The 24,652-nt window shown below is 33.2% G+C and overlaps 1 protein-coding gene across 3 annotated transcripts in view; it reads right to left on the reverse strand.

The window, feature by feature from the left end:
* Nucleotides 1-24,652, reverse strand: part of LOC118197251 (uncharacterized) — a 205,292-nt gene that overhangs the window by 44,140 nt on the left and 136,500 nt on the right. For all 3 annotated transcript variants that reach the window (XM_085820489.1, XM_085820500.1, XM_085820494.1), the window contains exons 10-12: nt 22,638-23,061; nt 12,254-12,430; nt 10,589-10,740 (exon numbers count right to left, since the gene is read on the reverse strand). In XM_085820489.1, coding sequence (XP_085676615.1) covers nt 10,589-10,740; nt 12,254-12,430; nt 22,638-23,061 — 753 coding nt within the window. The remainder of the gene's footprint in view (nt 1-10,588; nt 10,741-12,253; nt 12,431-22,637; nt 23,062-24,652) is intronic.

Below are 24,652 nucleotides of genomic sequence, written 5' to 3' on the forward strand. Positions count from 1 at the left end.
TCACCAAATTTTAAAACTATCTAAAATTAATTTTAAAGAAAAATATAAATGCCAATTGACACCTGAAAATTTTTTTAATGTTTTTTTGGAAAACAATTAACATAAAAAAAATCAAACAATTACTCTCTATCAAATAATTAATTATTAATTTTTTCGTGCATAAGCAAGTCTTCCAGCATTAATTTTAGCTGTTTTTTCACGTGTTTATAGTTTTTTTTTTTTTTTTTTCCAGTTTTCCCAGACTAATTTCTTCTTATTTATGTAATACTGTGTTAAAATATTTCGTGGAGCTACAGCTCCTGGTAACTTTTTAGCAAGTTCGCTGCAATATTTCTACCTACTACTATTATTTCATATCTTTTTGCAGCATTATGCGCAAAAATTTTTGAGACCAAATAGGTCTTACGTCTAATTACCAGTTAGCTTTACATTTTCTTTTTCAATATATATATATATATATGGAGTTAACATTTTCTTTTAATTACAATAATGGTGCAATGGTCTTAAAAATTATCAGTTCAATGTATCATAAATCATATTGGCTAGCCATATTATCAAAAAATTAAATAAAAATATATAATTTTAAAAAATAAACTTATTGGTTTAAAATTTCTCAAACTGCTAACTAAGCAAATATAACTGCTGTTATAATTTGAAAGTCATGCTGAAAGAATTCTCAAAGCCATAAGTAAACTAGTCTTAGAAAGTTGAAGTTAAAGATCTTGCAGTGCTTGAAATGGCATACCTGTCAAGCCATTTAAATAATAAATGATGAAGTAGCATAGTAGCATAAAGTAACCTAATAACCAAAAATATCAAACTTTGATATATATATGTTAAACCAATATAAATACATACCAAGTAAACAAAACATACATGCAAAATAGATACATGATATAAAAGTTTTAATAGTTCGCATAAATCTAAAATAAGCAGCCAAGATGAAAAGATAAGATGATCCTTTACTAAAGCTCTAAGTAATAATTATCATTACAAACGCAAAAATGACTAAAAATAGCTACAGCAGAACACACCCCTGAAAAAATATGAAAAGTTTTTTATCGATTACCCCCCCAAAAGGGTTTACTAAGGTTTTATATGCTCTTGCTAAGCTCGTAGTCTGTTGTTGCACTCAACTCCAGCTTACCTTTTTTTTCGGGGGGGGGGGGGGAGGTCTTTCTAGCTTTATTATTAAGCATCATTTTCTTTGGACTTGTACCTTATACAATGCAACAGAAAAATCACAAAAATTTCAAAAGCAGCAAATGTTTAGAATTCCCCATATAGTGTTAAAATGTTAATATACATTTTTTTTTCTGTTTTTCGAAGTTCATGGTATCAATGTTCTGTTTTCCTTGTGTATTAAACCCTTTGACGTGCGATGGTCGCACCCTGAAACCACCAATTTTCTAATTTTTTTCTCCTCTTCTTTTCCAAATTTTTGAGTGAAAATCAATTGATTACTGATCTTTTACCTTTAAATAACACAAAATGATTACAGAATCATACATGTTTTAAGTCTTAGTACTTCAAATCGGCTGCCTTTTAAAATTCGTTTTCAACGAGACAAAATAACTTCCTTTTTTAATATAAACAACTTTAAATTTCAAAAGTGATTCATCACACATCGTGATTTCTATCGTGAACAATAAAAAATTGCAATAATTAAACAGCATATATAGGGCGTTATATAGATCATGGGACAAACTTGGAGGGGTGATGGAGTGTACTAAAACACGCATTTTTTGTATAGGATTGTAGAGTCTAAAGTGACGGGTTAAGGCAGGAACGAAAAAAAAAAAAAAGACATGAAAGGAAAATGTGTTTATGCACAAAACAATGCAAAGTGCTTCTTTGCAGCAATATCATAATATTATTCACAATAAATGTTCAAAAAAGAGAACACTAACAGTAAAAGGAACTACAGCTGTGATTGGCTGGCAATGCAGCAGTAGAGGGTGGTAGTGAGCCAGACAAAACACGATCCGATGCATCAGAGGATCATTCGCAACTCTGATGTCGAGAATGATGGGTGAGTTTACGCACAGGGAAAAAGCTGACATGCATCTCATGTATGGTACTGTTAATGGGAACAGCAGAGCAGCGCTACGGTTGTACCAGGAACGGTTTCTGAACAGGCGTATGCCGAAGCACACGTTTGATAGATTTGATAGGTTTGATAGGTCTCTGTGTGAAAACAAGTCATTTGAAGCCACCTCCAACACTAGGAGTGAAAGAAGTGCACAAAAACCTCGCATTGAAGAATCCATCTTGAACATTGTGCATGAATCACCTCAGACAAGTACAAGAGCTATTGCACGTCGTCTGCAGCTGAGTCATTCCACCGTTTGGGCCCACCAGCGGCCGAATGGTAAAGATGCTGAACATTGGTAGATCGGTCCGAGGTTCGAATCCCGCCAACGGGCTGGCTGCATGGGCGTTTTTGTGGTTTTTCCCATGTGTAATGTGTATATGAGCGAGTTTCCCTTAGAAAGTGCCCCACGAAGGCCTCCCTCCCTTTAGGCAGATAGCCCTCGTATGCTTTGCCATAATTGAATAACCCAACCCAAATCCACCGTTTGGAGAGTAATGCATGAAAATGGTTTGCACCCATACCATTTGCAGAGAGTCCAAGCCTTGCAAGAGACAGATTACCCTCTTCGAGTTCATTTCTGTCATTGGTTTTTGCAGCAGTACGCAGTGCAGGCGGATTTTCCATCGGATGTGCTATTTATTATTCATGGACGAGGCAACTTTCTCATAAGACAGCATCTTCAATAGTCACAATATGCACATGTGGGCAACTCATAATCCACGACACACGCCCACATGCATTCTAAACCTGCTTCTCCATGAATGTGTGAGTGGGTATTGTTAATGACTACCTTATAGAAACATACCTCTTACCTGCACGTACAAATGGCTTATGTTACCATATTTTTCTGCCAGAGGTGCTACCAGAATTGCTGCAGGATGTTCTGGCTGTTGATCGCATGTGGTTCCAGCATGATGGTGCACCAGTCCATAACCATGTGCAGGTCCGCAATTACTTGGATGGGACATTTCCGAGTCGATGGATTGGCCGTGGTGGACCCGTTCGATGGCCACCCCGTTCGCCAGATTTATCCAGCTTGGATTTTTTTTTATGGGGCCATCTGAAGAGCATTTATGAGACTTCCGTTGACTCACTGGAGGACTTTGTTGCATGACTATGCATTGCGGCTGCAAGCATGCACAAAATGCCTGCCGTTTTTCAAAATGTTCGTCAATCTCTTCTGCGACGTTACCAAGCATGTATTGTAGAGACATTAGATATTTTTTGGAAGAAGGAGAATTGAAAAATTAGCAACTGCCTTCACTGGGAATCGAACCAAGGACCTCTGGAACACCGGCCCAGTGTGCAGAACCACTATACCAGGAAGGAGCACTAGGAAAGTGGGAGAAATACTTTATAGTATTACTGCTGGTGATCGCAATTTTGAACATTTATTGTGAATACTGTATTGCTGCAAAGAAGCACTTTGTGGTGATTTTGTACATGTTATTTTTTTGCGTTCCCGCCTTAACCCGTTACTTTAGACCCTATATTCCTATAAAAAAAAATGCATGTATGCTTCACCACCTCTCCAAGTTTGTCCCATGATCTATGAAACACCCTATATTAAAAAAACTATCTATATTTTATGGCATTTTGCTTTGTGGTTTCAGGGCGCAACCACTGTGCCATTAGAGCATTATGTCACAATGCTCACAATCTTCTAGAGGCTCGGTGGTCCCACCTTGAAACCACTGCTCTTCCCAATGATGTTTGCTTGCTTTTCAAATAGAAATGTTTATTTTTGCCCAGATATAGATAAGGGGCTTTGAAACCACAGAGTTATTTTATTACTAAACAATGCATGCACTTGCCCAGTGAAAAGGTCTTTCTTTTCCAGAGGTTTTTCTCTGACCCTCAACACACTTGCTTCCTATCTGCATGGGGGGGGATTCTAATTACAAAATTTATACATTGGAGTAACAATAGGAAAAAAAAAGGAAAACAAGGGGAAAGAATAGCACCACTGCTAAATTCAAATACTGACATCAGCTAGAACACCTTGGAAAATATTATTCTATAAAACATTACATCAGTTTTATCAGTCCCATTTGGGTACTTCATTATAAACTCTGATAATTTCTGCATAACTCACAGCTGGTATTTAATTTAGTTGATCTTTTGCATCATTTCAGTATATCATTTAACAATCTAGAAACATTCAGACCATTTCCATCTTGAGTTTATGTGCACACATCACATACAAAGAAGTGACATTATTATATGCTACACCATCAGTTACCTATTCAACTGAGAGAAGTAAGTACAGTCACGTGGGCTTAAATCTGGAGGATAAGAGACATGATTATAACATGGGGTTGAATGCCTGAAATTCATTACTGGAACTGTGAGTGCATCAGATTATATTTATATCTTGGAGCAGATTTTAAATCAGTTATTCAGGACTATTTTAAAGTACTGAAATTGTGCTTTTCATCAGAAGTCTGCATCCTGAAATATGCAAATGAAATCGATAAGTATGATCTAACTTATTTATGCATGACTTTGTTGCCTCATTTACAGGTCCTCCAAAAATAATGGACATTACAAAAGTAATTTTCCTCCTATTTGCCCCCTTTAAGTGCAGGCTTATCTGACAAAATCTGGTATTAAAATTTTGGACTAGCCTGGGAATAGTCCTGATCTGAATCCCACTGAAAACTTTTGGCATATAATGGGTAACAGAATTACTGCTAAGAAGCTTTCTACTAAGATTAAACTACAGGTAGGCATTACTAAGGTTTGGATCCATTAAACTGGACAGAATTACATTCAAGAGTTAATATCGCCTATGTCAGACTGTGGCAAGGCTGCCATCGCAGCTCATGGAGGATTTACTAAATACTGAGAAGATCCTTATGTGTGTATACACATCTAAGCACATGTAATATGAGAGTAATTATGTAGCATTTACATTGTTTAAAAAATTTGCGCATCAATCACTTTGTGGCGCATTTTGTTACATATTCCATTTTTTATTTTTCTGAGTTATTAAGTGTATATAATTTATGAATCCAAATAACACTTGATCAAGATTAATTCCACAGCTTTATTTCATTGTAATCATATGACCTTACATAAAGCACATTACTTGGACACTTTTCCACTTTTTCACAGGTGATGTAGTCTCTTTATTCATCATATTCTATTGTAGCTCAGCCACACTAAGACTAAAACGCCCCCCCCCCCAATGTCTGTGCAAGCCCGTTTTACTTGATCTTTCTCGGCTGGTTGGTATAAAATGTCCTATGTTTCAATGATGGTTACTGTATTTCGAGGAAATCATTTGTTTCTTAATGCACACAAAAGTGATTCTGTAATAGCTTATATGTATAACCTCTTAAACTAAACTATTTGTGAGGTTTCCATTTTACAGTTTAATTGACCATTTTCAAATTTCTAGTTATAATATTATGAGATGTATAAGCTGTGAAAGATCAAAAAGCTCAAATGGCATACTTTCCAATCTACAACACTCAACAATTAGACCACTGGTGTCCAACCAGTGGCTCAGGGACGCCTGGTAACTTGCAACCCTATCTTTAGGTGCCCACCAGCCATGGAAAACATTATCGCCATGAGACAAAATCTTCTAATTCTAATGTAAAAAACAGCCATAAAAAAAGTACACATACACGTCATATACAAGAGTGTTGTATTTGTGTTTACCTACTCACATGCTATCACTTTCACTCTGTCTAGTTTCTATGGTTTTATCTGTAGGGCAGATTAGGGGAGTGTCTGCTTTAATACAAGCACTTTTAGAAGCTGGTGCCACTGCATATCTGCACAAAGGATAAATTATCCATCTGACCATGGCATCAACTCTAACAGTACCAAAGTGATTGAATGTTGAATGTCATCATAAAACCATTCATAAGGATTTCAATGATAAATATCCACTCAGGTCTGCTTTATGCGAAAAGTTCAATCATTGAAATCTTCTCTAAAAGCTCAACAAGGCAGTCTTTATACTCTAAAAAAGAAGAAAGCATCCTTCAAAGTAAATTACATTCTTGCATCACATGAAAAGGCGTTTTCAGATGCAGCCATTGTGAAGGGAGCTATGTTGGAGTACCATTGTCAGAGTCTTTATTTCATGGATTTAAATAAAAATGAAATAATTTTAGCTATAAAAGATTGCACCGTCACAAAATACGGTGTCATGATGAATGAACAATATTGCAAACAACATCTATGTACAAATGAGGTCTGTTTGGGGAAAATGTGCAAATTTTTCCCAGCAGTTTGATGAATCCATTGATGTTCCTGACTTAACGTAAGTTCTGATATTCATGAGCATGATGTTTCCCGACTTTGCCAAGAAAGAAGCATTGTTAACCATGGTGACTTTGTCGAAACACACTCAAGGGCAAGATATATATGAATTGTCAACTTTTTAGAGCTTTGCTCAGTGGGCTAAATAGTGGGCATACAATATAATTCACCATGCCCACTATTTATCCTAAGTAAAGTGACTTAGTTGAGGAAAAGTTTTAACAAGATTTGTTGGAATGCTTATGGAGATTAAGATTATGGAGATTAAGATGTTTTTCTCATCCAAAGACAATTATACCAAACATTGGATAATAAGGAGTGACTTGCTGACTTGGCATTTTTACTCATAAGTGATATCACTGCAAAACTCAAATACCTAAATACCATGTTTCAAAGAAAAACAAAGTACATATCGTTCGATACCTGTTTTTCAGAGTAAAACTGATTTATAGAAGAACAGCTTTTTGGAGAAAGACTGTCAGCATTTCCTGTCATCTGTTATTTATCCTCATTCTAGACTTGGAATTTATCTGGAGTAGATCCCACTAAGCATGCTGAAACCTTCTGTTACTTTACTTAGAATTTAAAAGAAGTTTCCAAGACATGTTTTGTTTCGAGCTCATTTAACTGTTCATAAAAGAAATTTTCTGGGAATTAAGAGATAACAGAAGTGACTTTATTAGTGGAAACATTTTGTATTATTAACAAACTGGAGGTTGATTAAGAGATTATTACTCTTTGTACTGATATAACGCTCCAAAGCACAGGAAAAAAAAAGTGATGAAGTTTTTTCACTTAATGGACTAATAAATTACTTAGATCTGCACTAATAGTGAAAGCATTAAAAATAATAAAAGCAGGTATAGAAATGTATTGACAACATAGCATGTGAAAAACAGTTTGGTGCTGGCATACTGTGTATCAGGATGCACCTAATTGCAATAAGTTGTCAGAATATTAATTATCAAATATCTCATTAACAGCAGGAACGTGACTTAACGAGATATTTGACAATTTAAGAGTTGCATATTCTTGTATTAATAACTAGCCACTACGTGGCCAGCCTTCGTCTGGCTTTTAAAAGTACCAGAAAAATGCCTAAAGAGAACAACCAAACATTAAATTAAAAAATTGCACAGAATTTTACTGTGCAGAACAAAAACGGAAAAACAGAAATTTCAATAAAATTGTATTATATATAAAAAAAATTACAATGAAATAAGCAATATCCCTTAACACAAATATCAGTTATCCTAATAAATAAATTAAACAATTTCCCAATGCAAAATCTTAAGAATTCAAATGGTATAAAGTAATTTAAGAATTTTATTTCCTAAAAAAATCATGCAAAACTTTTTATATAATTAAAATTATGTATAATTAAAACATAATATAAAAAGATTACAATGAAATAAGCAATAAATCTTATATTTTCAAGAGAAAACGTCCAGTATCCAACGCAATGAAACTGTTATCAAAATCACATTTCTAAAAGAATGAAACTATCATCAGAAAACAATAACCAATCAAAATTGCACTTTGTGGATAACATAATTCAAAATATACAAACCTCTTTGCCATTAGCTAATAAACAAAGAGAGAGGGGGGGAAAAAAGAAAATTCTTTCTGTTGTGCCTCATGAGAGACAAGCACATCAGAATAAGAAGATTACGTTGTGCATGTTGTTTATCTCATATTTTCAACTGTCAGCAGTCCAGTATACAAAGCATTGAATGAAAAACTGTTGCCAAAACCACATTTCTAAACAAAGAAACCATTCAAAATGATGCATTTCATCAAAAAAGATTTTTAAAATTCTGATTTGAATTTTGAAAAAAATTACTTCGAGATGCACTGGCTCTTGTTTAGATACACCTATGTACCAAATTCCGTAGCCCTGTTTCTATTAGCTTACGTGCAGCATGAATGAAAAACACACGCTTTCTTTTATTTATATGTAGAGATTATTTTATTGGTGCTTTTCTTTATTTCCCAATTTGAACTAAAATTTGTTTGAAACTACATTACATTTGCATTTTATTAGTGGATTTTCTTCATTCCTTTGCAGGTTCATATTAATTTTTCTTATTATTTGGAAACACAAAATTATCCAGTAAAACGACATATTGTATTTTTACAAAATTTGTATTTTCCAAACTAAAACTCGCTACTGTACTTTAAAATTTCATTGGCATCTTTCAGTTTACCAATTAAACTCCACTGGGTGTCAATCCTTTCTGGTTTTATAACTTTAACCAAATTTTCTAATTGTACACTCCAATTTATAAGTTGCAATATCAATATTATCATCTTTCAAAACTAAATTTAATAAAAGTGGAAATATAATAAAAAAAAATCTCATATCAGAAAAAGATGCATTTGCTAAAGCAGAAATATCTGTAACTTTAACATATAAAATCACTTCACTTGTTGATAGGAAATTTATGTAGTAAGTAATCACATACTCAGTGCAATCAATAACTGAAGATTTATTTTTTACACCCATTTCTTTAATGATTGCAGCCATTTTTGTCCTTGCAGTTCAGCACTTCTTAGCAATTTCACAATCTGAAACATTTCTCTAAATAAAGCTGTAGCTTGATCTTAAGACATTCAGTGGCAGGCTGCACTCCAGCAAAATGGCAAAAAACAGGTATTCTACATTAATAACTTTCTGGTCCTTTGCTTCAACAAAAAAAAAAAAAAAAAAAAAAGCCTTCTTAATAGAACTCAGGTTAAACTTGTATTTTCCTGTACGAACAAATTTAAGAATATTGGTCCCTCCATCATGCTAAACCAAAAGATCGCAATGATAAATGGTACACATCGCAAACACATCCGATTTCCTTGATGAAATAATAGAAGAAAATCCTCTGCATATTACTTTTGAAAAGTACATGAATATTTTACCTTTTTTGCAGACATAAGACAAAAGATCACAGTTTCTTAAAACTCAAAACCACACATAACTTACAGTGCTAAGGTATAAGATGAAAGAAATAACAACCTCGATCTTGCTTTATACTCACTGGCTAGTATGCCAGAAGACCATGGTGCTTGATGCTCATTGGAGAACTAGAACACAAGGTTTTTGGACACATGTTCTCACCACAAAGCAGAAATGCACCATAATGTTTCACTGATGAAACAAATTTGGTTTTTTTATTTGTAATCTAGAGAAAAACTAAGTGCTTTTAGACATGAAAAATACACATAATTTTTTGGATGCAAATAATGAAGTATTTAAAGCCAGCTACCAAAAAAATAATAATAATAATAATAATAATCATGAGAAGTTTTAAGAATAAGAGAAAGTTGGGAGAAATACATTGTAAATTAGGTTGGTGGGAGTATGGTCAGAAATCCGGAATCTCCTGCCTAAATCAGGAGAACTGGCAACTCTGGAACATTTAAATGCTTTTTCATTACCTTTGCCTGTTTTCAGTTTTAGACTCATATTTATGATACACTCTTCAGTAATAAATATGATATCCCAGTGTTTCCCTCTGAAACAACAGAGCTAATCCTATATAACATTACTAAGGGCATTTATATGTATGAACTCATTTCTCCAGACTAAAACATCAAAGAATTTCAATTCCATAAGACTCCTTAAGGTATCACAAGAAACAAAAAACTTCATTTCCCATCATAAGAAACTTCTTCCTGCTTTTTAAAGGATTAGCCAAAGCAAGGAAATGACAAATGAACTGATAGTTAATAACATCAATGGCTAATTGATCAAAAATGCCCAAATGATTATGTTAAATGTATGCACCGTATACATTTAACTTACGAATCAATAACAAGAAAAATTTAGTATTGATGCATGGCAATCTCAAATAAACTGAAACTTGAAACAAAATTTCTATTTTTTAACATTTCAAGATGATATTCTTGCTATATCAGCACAATGCCATTTCTGTTTTGATACAAATTTCCTTCCCCCCAAATTATAACATGCAGTAGAAATTTTTAAAAATATTAATAAATGTCACAATTTTCCATTTGCTCTAGTTATTCAGAAAATGGTTAAAATATATATATATATACAATATATATATATATATATACACACACACACAAACCAGACAATCCCCATTAAATAAATCAATGAATCCTGCAGGTGAAAAAACATAAACAATATTCTTTATCATAAAAAAAATGATGATGAAAATATTATGAAGATAACAAAGGAATTAAAAAAAATATTACCTGATTAGGAGTTGATCTAACTAATATTTCATTGGCTGTTTTCTGATCTATCTCTTTAATCTTATTATCTCCAGAAAAACCATAGCGTAAATATCTACGCTGATCTTCAGTCATGGAATCAATCAAAAGTGTTATCTTTTTCTGTTTGTCATCTAAATTGATAAATGGATGAATTATGATTGCAGAGCTCATTAAAAATTAACTAACAGAAATACGTTTGAACAATTAGTTTATACAGAGAGACATACAATCATAAAAACTTGTCAGAAAATTTAAGATTTGGGCATGAATGACCTAGGTTATTTCTCAAGCATAATTTTAAGTCTGAATGTCCTTTGAATAAATGCTAATTTAGGAAATAAGGACTAAGTCGCTAGATCTGAATTCCTAGTAAGGTTTCAATGAAACTGACAGCTTTTTATCTTACAAATCAATATCCTAACAAACTCATTTCTCAAAACTAAAAATGAGTTAGTGCAAAAGAACAAATTTGTTTAGTAATACTGAAATCTGAGAACTTCAAACTTACAGTCTAGCATCCTGAAAAAAGTTACCACAAAAAAAAAAAAAAAATTCAACAGCCTATAAAAATCAAAAATTAAAAACTGCAATCTCATCTTCATTCAAATTTAACTTCTGAAACAATTTTAAGCTAGATAGAATATTAATTTAAGAACCAATTTTCGAAAATTCAGAAACAAATACTCCCAATGAGTGAAGTGGCAATGATTTCTATTTCAGCAGGATATGTGCTGTGAAAACAATAACTAATATAAAACATGTTATGTTACTAATACATTTTTTAAGGTGTTAGTAATACAACATAGCATGCATGCAATATGTAGGTACATTCAAACAAATTAAGCAATTAAAGCAATCGAGATTGTTTCACGATCAATTCAAAGCATAGATGGATCAAAATTGAATTCTAAATGCATACTTCAACAAGAAAAAGGACTGCATATGATAAAAAGTAATTCAAACTACTCAAATACTACTTGAACTTTGCTTCTAATACCTACACTTTTCTAAATTACTATCACACACGCATACTGAAAATTATGCTTGTCGATTTAAAATATTATACACATTTCAAGCAATATTTTTCTTACAATATCTTATAAATTATAGGAGGCTTACTTTACTTAGAGGACATTCTGCTAAAATCAGCAACCACAACATGCTTTAAGTCACCTGATATGTTATCTCAGCACTTCAGTTTTAAATAAGTTAAATCTACCATTACTGTTTAATTCCTTAAATAAAATTTACACAAGTAGAAAATAAAAAAAGACTTTCTTTAATTCTATGCCAACTTGCTTGTTCAATAACTTCTGGTTATCTTTGTTGTTTTGTATTGAAATGACTGTATATATTTACTTAAAATTTATTAATTTTACAATATCATTACTGTTTACAAATAACAATGGTCTCAGAACAGTTTTTTTTTTTTTTTTTTTTTTTTTTTTTTTTAGAGAGAGCAAAGTTAAACAAATTTCTTTTAATTTTCAACTCAGCCCTTTAAAAATTAAAAACACTTAATATAACCAATTTCATTCATACTGCATTAAATAAATAAAGACCATTACAAGACAATATCACGTTCAACACATTAGGCACAATTGTTCACTTAACATAAAGAGCAGACAGAATGAGCAACTTTACCGTTTGAATCGGGATCAAAATAACGATAATCATCTTCCGACATACAAAGCAGGTTCCTCATGGATTCACCGAAGCTTCGAGTGGTAAATACAAATACAATTGGTAAACACTTTCCAAAATGAACTAGCATATAAGCAACATCATTTGCTGTTATTAGCACATTATTAAACTTTTCAGCTGAAAAGAAAAGAAAATATATTTTACTAGCTTATAAACTCAAATACATACATAAGCTCTAAATAATTAAAAAGTTTTTTTTTTTTTTTTTTTTTTTATGAATTACAGTGGCCAACATATATGAAATTCTTATTTTCATCGAAAGTAAAAATGCTGATTGTTTCAGCATGTTTGTCATAGTGTTTTGATGACTGTAAACATGATTATGGAACTGTTCTGAGTAATACTAGCTAAATAAATTGTGTTTTGATTCTTCATCACTCCACGAATTTTAAATGCATACCTAATACCCTTTAATGTAACAATCTACATGCCATTATATTTAAGATATATTTTTCTCTTGTTTTAAATATCTTTTATGCAAGTTAACTGCTAAAAGGAAAATTGGATATATTCTATTTCACATATTAAGTTACAAGTTTCGTGAATTTTTTATTTTACACATTATTTTTATTTATTATTTACTCCTAATTCTTCTTACATATTTTTGCAATGGACTGCAAAACTGCACAAAACTGTGGTTGCTCAAACTCTCTTGTATGAAAATATGCATAAGAGGAATTCTAAAATTTCAATATCAGTCAAAAATCTGCAAGACTTGTTTTTAATACAGCTTGGATTATATGCAAATTCAGAAAGGAAAATGTAACAGAACAATGAATTTGGCATGAAGGATAAAAAGAAACATGGTGAAATGTGCTTTCTAAATACAAAAGCCATTTCTAAAGATATAAAAAATTACTTAAACCTTTATGGGTTTGGAATTATCAGCTGGGACAGAGAAAAGAATGCTACTTAACAATGGATAAAAAAAAAATTGGGGGTCCAAAATAAGGAAGGTTGAAATTAATTTCTATGGTTACAATCTGATATTAAGCTGAAAAGCTTAAAGAATATAATATTACAGAAAAGACTAAAACATGTAAATCTGACTGTAAAATTGATATTTTGTTACGTATGAATGAACACGATTTATTTTGTCACCTTTAATTTTAAATTTCAAATCAGCACAGCATTTCGCTTAAAAATCCCAAATTTTCCAAAACTGCCATAAGAATTTAATTGACCTAAATCCCAAAATGACCTTGCTACCTTACACCTGGATTTAATGTACTTTAAATATACTGCCTTAATTTCTTGCATGTATTTCAAGATGCATGTATGTACACTTTCTTAAAGACATTACAAAAAAAAAATCAAGACCTTGCTAGTCAGGGACATGAACTCGCTAGTCAGGGGGTTAATATCTTACTTTTCATATGTCTGCATATTTTTCATTGATACAAAAAAATCACAGAAATGGTGTTAATATCTTCAAATATGTCGTGTTCTATCCTCTTGATTTGAGAGAACCTCAATCATGTTTATCGATTCATCATGCCCAAAATGTAGTAACTGCTAGCCATTGGTCAAGCCTGTTGGTGCCCTTAAAAGGTGAAAGTTCAACATTTGCCCAGTTTTGTCCCAATTTTATTGATGACTCCCTCTCCTAAACTGATTTAAGGGTCTCTTATCCCTCTTCTGCAACCATCAAGCTCTTGAGAATACCTTCAGCTCAACATTATTTTAAGTGCCCTCCTGATGTACAGACACTGTACACTTACAAGCATCTAAACCATTGTGGGATTCAAGATCAGTCTCAGAGGTATAACAACTAGCTCTCCTACCACCATGCCAACGAAGTGGATCTTTAGATATGTTTCTCAGTGATAAAAGGCATTCTGCATTAAAAAGACATTCCCCCCTCTTTCCATTTTAATAGTAAAAATTGTATTATATTTTAACCACTTGCGCTATGATTAAACTTCACGGTTGCGGTGCTGTGCGCTACAATATAACAAGCAGTAAGTGTCTCATTTACTCCGCTCCGCATCTGCGAGTGCAATCCAGAGCTGCAACTTGAGAAATAAACTGTTTGAAATTAATCATTTCTTGACTTATTTAATAACTTCGGACGAATGGTAATATATTTCGCAGAGAAAATCTTTTTAATTAACAACGAACTTATTTACTTAGCATTCTAAACATTACAAAAAGAATAACATTCCGTGAGTTATCAAGCTCAACGCAATATATAAAAAACATAACTGTTGCCACAAAAATCTACATTATTAAATTATTGTGTATTAACTGAGTTCGTGCATGTTCCTAAACATAAACAATCTCGTTGTTAGGTGATGTGTGCACCACGTTATTTTCATTTTTGCGATAAATGCCTATCGACGTGGTGTTCACATCGCTCGCGGTTTGAGACAAAAGCGTCTCGACGTGTATGGCACGTCTTTTTAGCGCAAGTGGTTAATAAGAAATTACAAACAGAACTTTGAAAAAAAGTATTTAATCATTTGCTTAAATATTAGAAACATCGTAATTTAAACCAGAAGTAATTAAAAAAATTCATGTTAATGCCTAAAAAATTTTTCTTTTTCTTTATTTTTTAAACCATTTTTTTGATATATATGCTAAACAAAACAATGCATCATATATTAAATGCTCTTTTTTTTTTTGTTTGTTTGTTATTAGATTTAACAGAATTTTTTTGCTAAAAGAACAAGAAATTATGTCTAATTAGTTTAACCTTCCAGCACGCGCATATGCGCAAAATTTACGACAAATTCAGTTTTTAATGCACATTTTTCGCATATCGAAGCTGAGACATCTGAAGGTCATTTCTATTTTTCCTTTCTACCCTTCCCCACATCATGAAATGTGCCAACAGGAAGTCATTTGACTTTTTTTTGTTTGAAACTGGGCTTTTTTGTGCTAAGTGGCAGCTTTTTTGTAAAAGTTACAACGTGGTTGTGGGTGAAAATTTGGAAAATATTTTTTTCTCAAATATTTTGTAATTTTGTGTTATTAATTGCCATGTATTATTTTAATTTGAATTTATTTGGCTCTGTAAATTTTATATCGTTTTTCGTGGGGGGGGGGGGAATATGTGCAACCAGCTGATTTTGCTAACATTCTTCAAGAATTATCCGATGAAGAAAAGGAAGATAAGGAAACCTTTGGATGGAAGAACAATAGCGATTTCCATTCCTTATTTTCTTTTATTTCTATTTTTTAGAAATAAATAAAAATATTAAAGTTAGTTTTAAGTCTGTTTTAGTGACCAGTAAGAAGTAAATTTCCTTGCAGAAGTAGGTAATGCTAAACTTACTTTTTTTCCTACCAAGGTGTTTTTTTTTTTATTTGTCTATACTTGCCTTTGATGAATATTAAAATAAGCTTCGATTTTAAAATATAATTATTAAGTAATACATTTAAAATTTTCTATAATGAAATACATCATCAGATTTCCATCTCACTTACATAAGAACTTAAAAATAATTTACTTATATTTGAATGTGATATCATTTGTAAGATTAATATTTTATTTCTTAACAAATTTATTATCAATATTCACTCTTTTCTGTCATTTTTCGTGCCAAAAATGGTAAAATAATGGATGTCGTAAAAAATACGATGCATGCGTGCTCATGTAAAATTGCCAGGTGCACGTGAATAGGTAAGACGCAAGGTTAAAGATTTTTTTCAAAAATTATTTGATAATAATGTTGATTCCACATATAGTTTTGTCAAAGATATAATAATAAGCATGAACATAAAACACAAAATCTTTATTTTAATTGAAGGAGGGGGAGGAAGGCCTTGGCATTTTTAAAATATGAACATCAACAAAAAATGAACAAGGAAAAAAATTAATTTACGTTTTTAATAATAAAATTAATTTAGTTTAAGAGCAAATCTGTCTAAATTTCATGCACATTTTTATCAAGCAGCTAAATCAAAGTATGCATAAAATATTTCATACATATAACATCAAAATAAAAGAAAATCCTATAACATTTTAAAATTTTCAGTTGTCAAATATGCAAAATAAATAAAACACAGATAACATTTTCATTGTAAAATTTAATTTATTGATATTGTGTTTATATTTTAATATATATATTAAGTTTCTTGTTTAATTTTTTAAAAATTATTTCAAAAGTTCATTTTATTATTTTGCTGCATTCTTAAATGCTGATGTCTCTGCTCTACAATTTTTAATGTATTCCTTGAGACATACTACAAAAACACAGCATGGAATAGTGGATGCTTTATTTATCAGATTTAATTAAAGAAAACATTTTCGTCATGCCAAATGACAAAACAAAAAATCTAACTGGCTTTTATTCAAACTTAAAAAATAGTAATAAATAAATGAAAAATAACTACAATGTTATCAAAAGTATATTAACAAATATGCACAGAAAATTTGTAACCTCTACCATAATTATGAAAAAAAGCCTTAATATTTTTAAAACATGAATGATGAAAACTAACAATGTCATTTAGCTTTCAACAACTTTAAAAAGACTCTTTAAATGGCTGCCATTGAACATAAAATAATGTAAAAATCTTAATAACTTCTGATATGGTAAATCGGTCGCAGACACTTAGCCGACGGGACACTTAACCGACAAGACATTTAGCCGACATGGACACTTAGCCAACAGGACATTTAGCAGACACGAACAATTAGTCGACAAAACGTTTAACTGACATGGCTACTTAGCCCACACGGACACTTAACCGACAAGTCATTTAGCTGACAGGACATTTAGCCGACAAGGAGAGTTAGCCGTCAGGACATTTATCTACGGAACAATTAACTGTCAAGACATTTAGTCAACACTAAGCCGACTATGAAGTTTAACTGACATGTACCCAATAATTATTTAAATTTACAATCAATTCCAAAATTTCTCGACTTCTCCATAAGTTCAATATTTAAGTTATTTTTTTCACTTATCAGTAAAATTCAGTTTTCGATTTTTGAAGATCTCATACGTGCTTTAAATTATTGTGTCAATTTAATATTATTTGATATGTATTGTGCTGTTTGGTGTATATTGGCCAAATTGAAAAAGCGCTGAATTTTCTCGTCAGAGAATATGAATTAAATTTCGAAAGGGAAAATGAATTTTTTTTAGCTAAGTACGATGGTCACTTAATTACATTTTAACATGGTATCTTCAAAAATTATCCGTAATGCTTTTTCATTTAATCAACTGGGTTCTTTTGAACACTTTCACATGATTAATAACTTCCCTTGTTTACTTAATTATAATATTTTTCCAATCTTGCTCTTCCAAATGCTTTCAAATTTCTAATATCTTTACATTTCATTAATATTTTACTCATTACATCATGCTACATTCTTTCCCTTACAAAATCGTTTGGCTCCTCCCATTAATGAAAGTTCCTTTCCCTGTCCTATGAAGCGACGCAGTCGCACATGTAGGTATCCAGCAATTGCCTTACCCTGTATATAGCAAGTGAAATTACTGAGCATAACCTTTTTCTGTGCTAGCATTAAGTTCAGGAGATTTGAATGCGAAGCAATCAGATACCATTTTATCGAAGTAGGAGGTGATGAGCAATTATAGTGATTTGGCAGATACTGTATAGGCATAACTTGCTTGTAGGAATATCGTGCAAGAATCCGCAGTGAGGTGGGATCATTCATTTCGTGTTATGAAGCGCAATTCTTGGAGAGACATCGTAGGCTAGACTGAACTGGCTGCTGTCTTCAAACTGTGTGGTAGTGGTCTGAGTAATAAACTCTTATGGTCAGTGTACCTCCACTTAGGTTTCCACGATATTTTTTTATATTTAATTGCTCTTCAAAATCTTCTTTCATCTTATACCAATCCCCCATGAAGTTTGTTAAGACTATAGGGGGAATGTGTCCTGCTTTTTTGTTGGGTGTAATAAATTCACCTTCCTCTGCTTGCATATAGTCTTCAGGGTTTAGTTCCTTGAATTTATTTATTTTATTTTATTTTATTTTATTTTTTTTTTTTTTTTTTTTTTGAGCTGGTTCTTCAATTTCGGAATTTGATAGAGTTCTTTTATGAGTTTTTCTAGGGGGTATGTATCCTTCTTTATCTATTGTGGTTTTCTTTTTGATTCTAGATTTTTGACTAGCAGTAATATCAGATTGACTTGTTTCCTGTGTTGGATTATTTAGGGTTTCTTTTTGTTTCATTTCATTAATGTATAATTTCAAGATTTGTATATCCTTTTCCATAGCATTGATGTGAGCTAAATGAACTTCAGTCGCATTATTTGGATTAAATGAGTTTTGATAAGCATGAAACTCAGAAAGCATAAGTTGCTTAAGTTTTCTAAGTTATCGCTGGTAACTTCCAGATTTCTGTGATTACACACAGATTTGATACGGTTTTCGATCGCCTCCTTGTCCATGATATGTATGAATCCTAACTTTAAACCTAATGGGCGATAAGAATAATGAAAATATCCTTATCGTGAACATCAAGAAGAGACGACAGCAACTCAGAATCAGCTTCAGCAGTGAGAGCAATGTCTTTTTCCCTTTCTTCACAAAATCGCAGGAATAAAGCAATGCCATACACAGAAAGAACAATTTCTCTAATCAACAGCAGCAACCATTCGACATATTATAAATGAGAATGCACAAAATTTATGAGTTTTGAGGATGGTGGCATGAACTGCTAATTACAGAGGTCACAAATAATTTATACCTTTGCTGGTCTTAAAAATTCACTTTTTTTAATAATATATTTGCTAAACTAACCCTCACTGCCATATGTTTCAATAAAAAAGTAAAGTTCAAGAATAACAGTAATTTTTATTGCATTATTCAGATTTTTCATGACAGGGAAAAAAAATTTCATTAGTGAAAGGAGCCAAACGATTTTTTAAGGGAAGGAATGTAACACGATGTGATGAGCAAAATAGTAATGTAACGTAAAGATATTAGAAATTTGAAAGCATTTGGAAGAGCGAGATTGGAAAATTAATATCATTAAGTAAACAAAAGAATTATTAATGATGTGAAAGTTGATTAAATGAAGAAGCTTTATGGATAATTTTTGAAGATTCCATATTAAAATGCAATTAAGTGAGCACTGTACTTAACTAAAAAAATTCTTTTTCCTTTCAAAATTTAATTCATATTCCTTGACGAGAAATTTCAGCACTTTTTCAATTTGGCCAATATACACCGAACAGCATGATACATATCAAACAATGCTAAATTAACACAATAATTAAAAGCACGTATGAGATCTTCAATAACCAAAAACTGAATTTTACTGATAGATGAAAAAAATAACTTAGACATTGAACTTATGGAGAAGTCGAGAAATTTTGTAATTGATTGTAAATTAAAATAATTATTTTGTATGCATCAGTTAAATGTCACTGACGGCTTAGTGTCCTGTTGACAAAATGTCTTGACAGTTAACTGTCCCGTAGCTAAATGCCCCGACTGCGAATTCTGTGTGTCGGCTAAATGTCCTGTCAACTAACTGTCCGTGTCGGCTAAATGTCCTGTTGGCTAACTGTCCGTGTCCGCTAAATGACATGTTGGCTAAGTGTCCGTGTCGGCTAAATGTCCTGTCAGCAGACTGGTGTCGGTTAAGTGTCCCGTCGGCTAAGTGTCACTGACCCATGGTAAATATATGGTATGGCTTTGATATACTTAGCTTGTACAGTACACTCCCGATTATCCGTGAAATTGGGTGGCGCGTATAATCCGAAAAAAGCTAAAAACGAGTATAGCAAAAGAGAAAACAGTCATTCCAACTTTGAAAAATCGTTTTATGTACAATAAAATGTAAAATAAACAGCAGGAAATGTTTAACTAACACTTAATATTTTAGTATATCACTCAAAACTAACCTAAAATGCATTTTGTTAATGAAAATAGAAAAGTGCTTTGTATACTTACGAGAGGCATCAAGGATGCACGGAAAAATTAATACATACGTACTGTTTTAATACTATAATGTATTATGTAATTACAAAAGCATAACTGTTAAACTACACCTTTTTGAAGAAATCAGTCATTTGTGTTTGCTTCTTGCTTTGGAAGCATTTTATCTTGATCCGAGATTGCATTTTTCATAGCATAAGTTTCTCGGCAAACTACGCGTCGTCTTGTTCTTCTAAATAGCTCAGCAGTCCGTCGACTTGTTGCAAAGCCCCTTCATGAGTCTTCCGCATCTGCACAGTGGGCTCTTCTTAACCTTCACTTCGCTGTCCTTCATTCTCGGTGTCTCCCCTTGCTTTTTTCACAATTTCGTCATCTGTCAAGCATTCGAAGCCAGGTTCGTTGACGTTACACTCCAACAACTCGTTAATGTTTTCAGCATCGACATTCTCACCACCCGGAACTGTTTTCACCATATCAGCAAGAGTTGCCGTGAGCATGTCTAAATCTTCATTCTCTTCTTCACAACTCAAAGGGGTTAGGTTGTTGTTGTCTTCAACATTAGGCATGAGTTTTCTCCATGATTTTATGAGGGTTGACGGTTCCCATGCAGATGCAATGTTGTAAATGCTGCCAAGATTGTGTAGTGTTTCCAGAACTCTTTCAGATCATAACCTTCTTCAATTTTGATCATTAGCAGCTTGGTTGCGTATGTTCTCATAATTGTTGCAATGACTCCTTGGTCCATGGGTTAGATTAGCACAGTAATGTTTGGAGGGAGAAACTTTGCAAAAATTTGTCCATCAGAAAACTTTAGCACGCTTGTTGCTGGGTGAGAAGGCGTTTTCGATCAACAGCACAGCTTTTTCAAGCAGGTTTTTCGATTTAAGATGTTTACGCACTTGAAGAACAAACATTTTTTCGAACCATTCTTGAAAAATGTTTCGGTTCACCCATCTTTTTTTTTTTTTTTTTTTCTTTTGTTAAAGTAATCAACGGGCAAATTTTTTATCCTTGTGCCTTTGAAAGATCTTTTTTTTTTCCCTTTCCAATACTGCAAGATATGATAGCGATCCTTTCCTTGCTGCTTTTATGACCCGTCGCTTTATTTTCACTTTCAAATGCTAAAGTACGAGTGGGAAGACATTTCCACAAAAGTCCAGATTCGTCGGCATAGTAAATTTGTTCAAAAGACAGCTCTTCTTTTAAAACAAATTCTTCAGATTCATGGTGGAAATCGTCGGCTGCCTGTTGGTCACCATTAAGTTTCTCCCCATGAAGTTCAATTTCTCGAACTCCATATCTTAAAACGAGTCAACCAGCCAGAAGACGCATCAAAATTTCCTTTCAGGCCTAACAACTCAAAAAAAGTTTTTGCCTTCGCCGCAATGATAGGACCATTTAGAGCAGTACCCTCTTTTCGAACTTGAGCTAACCACTCTGTCAATGCCGTGTCTAGCTCATCAAAGGTAGAACCCTTCATAGTTTTTCGCGTTTTCATTGCGGAAGCACTGTCCGACATTGATGCAAAGTTCACCAGTTTGTCTTTTTGCTTTAGAATGTCATGCACTGTTGTTTCCAATATTCCGTAATCCAATTCCATCTGCTGCCTTGTAGCGCCGTTTACTACTTCGGAAATTAATTCTAGTTTTTGCACAATCGTCAGCACAACCTTCTTTCGTTTTCCTGACATTTTAAATCGGTAACGAAAAACACAAAACCAAAAAGCACAAGCACTGAACACAATAAAAAATAAGAAATTAACTCCGACCGGTTTGCAAACACTATCAGGCTTAAACTAACAATGGCGACTGGGAGGAAGTCGACGTGTCGGTAAGACGAGAGAGGGCGGTGGAGTGGGCACTACAAGGGTGAGTAAGAAGTTACTCATCAGAGGGGAAGGTTCCGAGAAGGCCTGGGATATTTTTTGCTATAAATAAGCCCGATGTTAGCAAATTAAACGTTTCACTCAGCTTTGTGAACATTTTTATTTTCTTTGCTTTACACTTATAATATATATATATATATATATATATATGGGCGGTTTATCCATGCCTGCCGCACAAAGTCTCTTTTATATATATATATATAAAAGAGACTTTGTGCGGCAGGCATGGATAAACCGCCCACGGATAATCGGGAGTCTACTGTATGTTTAAAAAATGTTGCAGCTAAAGTTCAAGCAAACAGGGAGGGGGGAATGATAGCTTGATGATTTTTCTTTTACCCTGTTCCTTAATGAATAAACACAATAATATATTTGTTCATAGGTGAGCAGAAGACTTTTGAAGGCAAAATATATTCCATAAACTATTTAATATCAGTAAGGATCTGGAGTGCGATAAATATTAAAAGATACCAAAGAAGATTACATATTGCAGAAAGAACTCCTTAACAAAATATTATATCAATATACAAAGAAATAAATAGAAATTAACTTTTTGATTTAAAACTACTTACGATTAGTAAGAGTTGGAGCTTCGAATGCAATACCATCACTAGACAAATGGACTGGCACATACGACAGCGGACCCTTCGGATGAACTTTCAATGACCCAATTCTTATACTACGGCATTTCAAGGGATGATCTACATTAAATACTTTCACAGTAAGAGGCATTCTAAGTTGCAATTGTCCATCATGACCTGTTTCCTCTTCAGGAGGAACGTCCTCTTCTTCCTCTTCCTCCTCCTCTTCAGAACACTCCTCCTCCCCTTCCTCTTCCATATCTTCCTCTTCTTCTACATCCATACCATCCATTTCTTCCTCATCAGGTTCTTCCTCCTCCTCTTCCTCTTCTTCATACTCAACGTCATCTTCATTAGGCCTCATATTAATATTTGTAACACCAGGAAATTGTGGTTCATCAGCTTCCATGTTTTCCTTAAAAAGAAAAAGGGTGGATTTAAGAAAATTATTCAATATAATTCCATTTATTTTTAAACAATTCTGATAAGATAAACTTTATTTCCTAGTCCAAAATGATTCACCTTCATGACATAGGGAAATATGCAAATATTTCTGCCTGATCTTTCAGCATATGTGTAAGGGAGTGCAAGCAGATATTTTAAATTTTCATTTCAAGGACTGTATGAGTTGGCTAATGTTTTCAAGTGTGAAAGGTGATGCATGTCACTGAGAAGGCATTTTATGGATTGTGAAAAGTGGCATGCAATTGAGACAGTGGAAGCAGGACAAATACTGACAGACATCTTAAAGACCCAAAAGTATTAAAAGTGTCATGTTGTGAATCTAAAAATGATTTAAAGGCACTGGTGATATATGCAGATAGCCAGGTCAGGTCAAAGATGTGCCACAACAGGCTCTCAGAATCATTACTCAGCAATGATTATTAAAAGAAACAGGTAACTGCTATTGGTCCAAATTTTAAAAGAGGGCTGCATAGAAGGAAACCCAAGTTTTGTGATTCATTAACTCAAGCTGCGAAATGTATTTGCAGTTGTAAAGATATCATAATTGGAGTACTTACAAACTGGAACCATGTTCTCTTTACTGATGAGCTTTTGCTTGGAGAGTGATTCTAAATTGTACAATATGAAGGAGAGCAACAAAACATGCACTGAAAAACCCTGAAAACCTCTGTGAAATACGCAGGTACAACGGTGGTGAAATCCTGGTATGGCCAGGTGTTCATTTTTAATGGCTGCACTTCACATTTTTACAAGTTTAATTATGAATGATTAAATATACAGAGATGATGTTCTTGACCCTTAAGTAAGTTGCCTTATAGGTACAATTCATAATAATGTCCTACTAACAGAAAATTAATGCTCATCCCGACTACCTTACACATATGCCGACTATCCTGCTTAAGTGACATTGATTACCTTACACATATGCCGACTACCCTGCTTAACTGATTGATTACTTTGAAAATAAAGCAATCTAGTGGGTACAGTGGCGAGAATATTCTCCACCTTTAAATCTAACAGCATATTAGGAAGAAATGCTAGAATGCAACTTGCATTGCTGCAGACCTCCTAGCATTCTCCATAAGCTTTTAACCCTTAGCCTGTCGAGTGATTTTCTGCGAATCCCTTTAAAACTGTCGCTAGTTTTGGACCGAACTTCCCGTAAAATGTCGCGAAAATAACCCTAAACCTCTGAAAATTGTCAAGCAGTTCTTTTGTTATTTCCCATCCCTCCCAGAATTTTACTTCAATGATTCCACTAAGTGAGATTGATTACTAGTATTCTTCGGTAGATGTGAGCTCTCAAGAGAATTGCAAAAGGCTAGACTCTCCGTGATGACCGTCTTAAGGGTCAGGGTACAGCTGCAAAACTTAAAAGTTTCCTTCCCTTAAACAATCTTATCTCTACATATCTTCTCTACATATAATAAAAGAAAGAGTCTGTCTGTGTGTGTGCCTTTCGTTCGAGCTGTGCGTAAGCTAACAGACCCACGGCTACGAAATTTGGTACATAGGTACATCTACACAAGAGCCAGTGCACT

This window comes from Stegodyphus dumicola, chromosome 1 (genome assembly GCF_044657685.1).
Source record: "Stegodyphus dumicola isolate Sdum_Otavi_A_Nest chromosome 1, ASM4465768v1".
Taxonomy (NCBI): Eukaryota; Metazoa; Arthropoda; class Arachnida; order Araneae; family Eresidae; genus Stegodyphus; species Stegodyphus dumicola.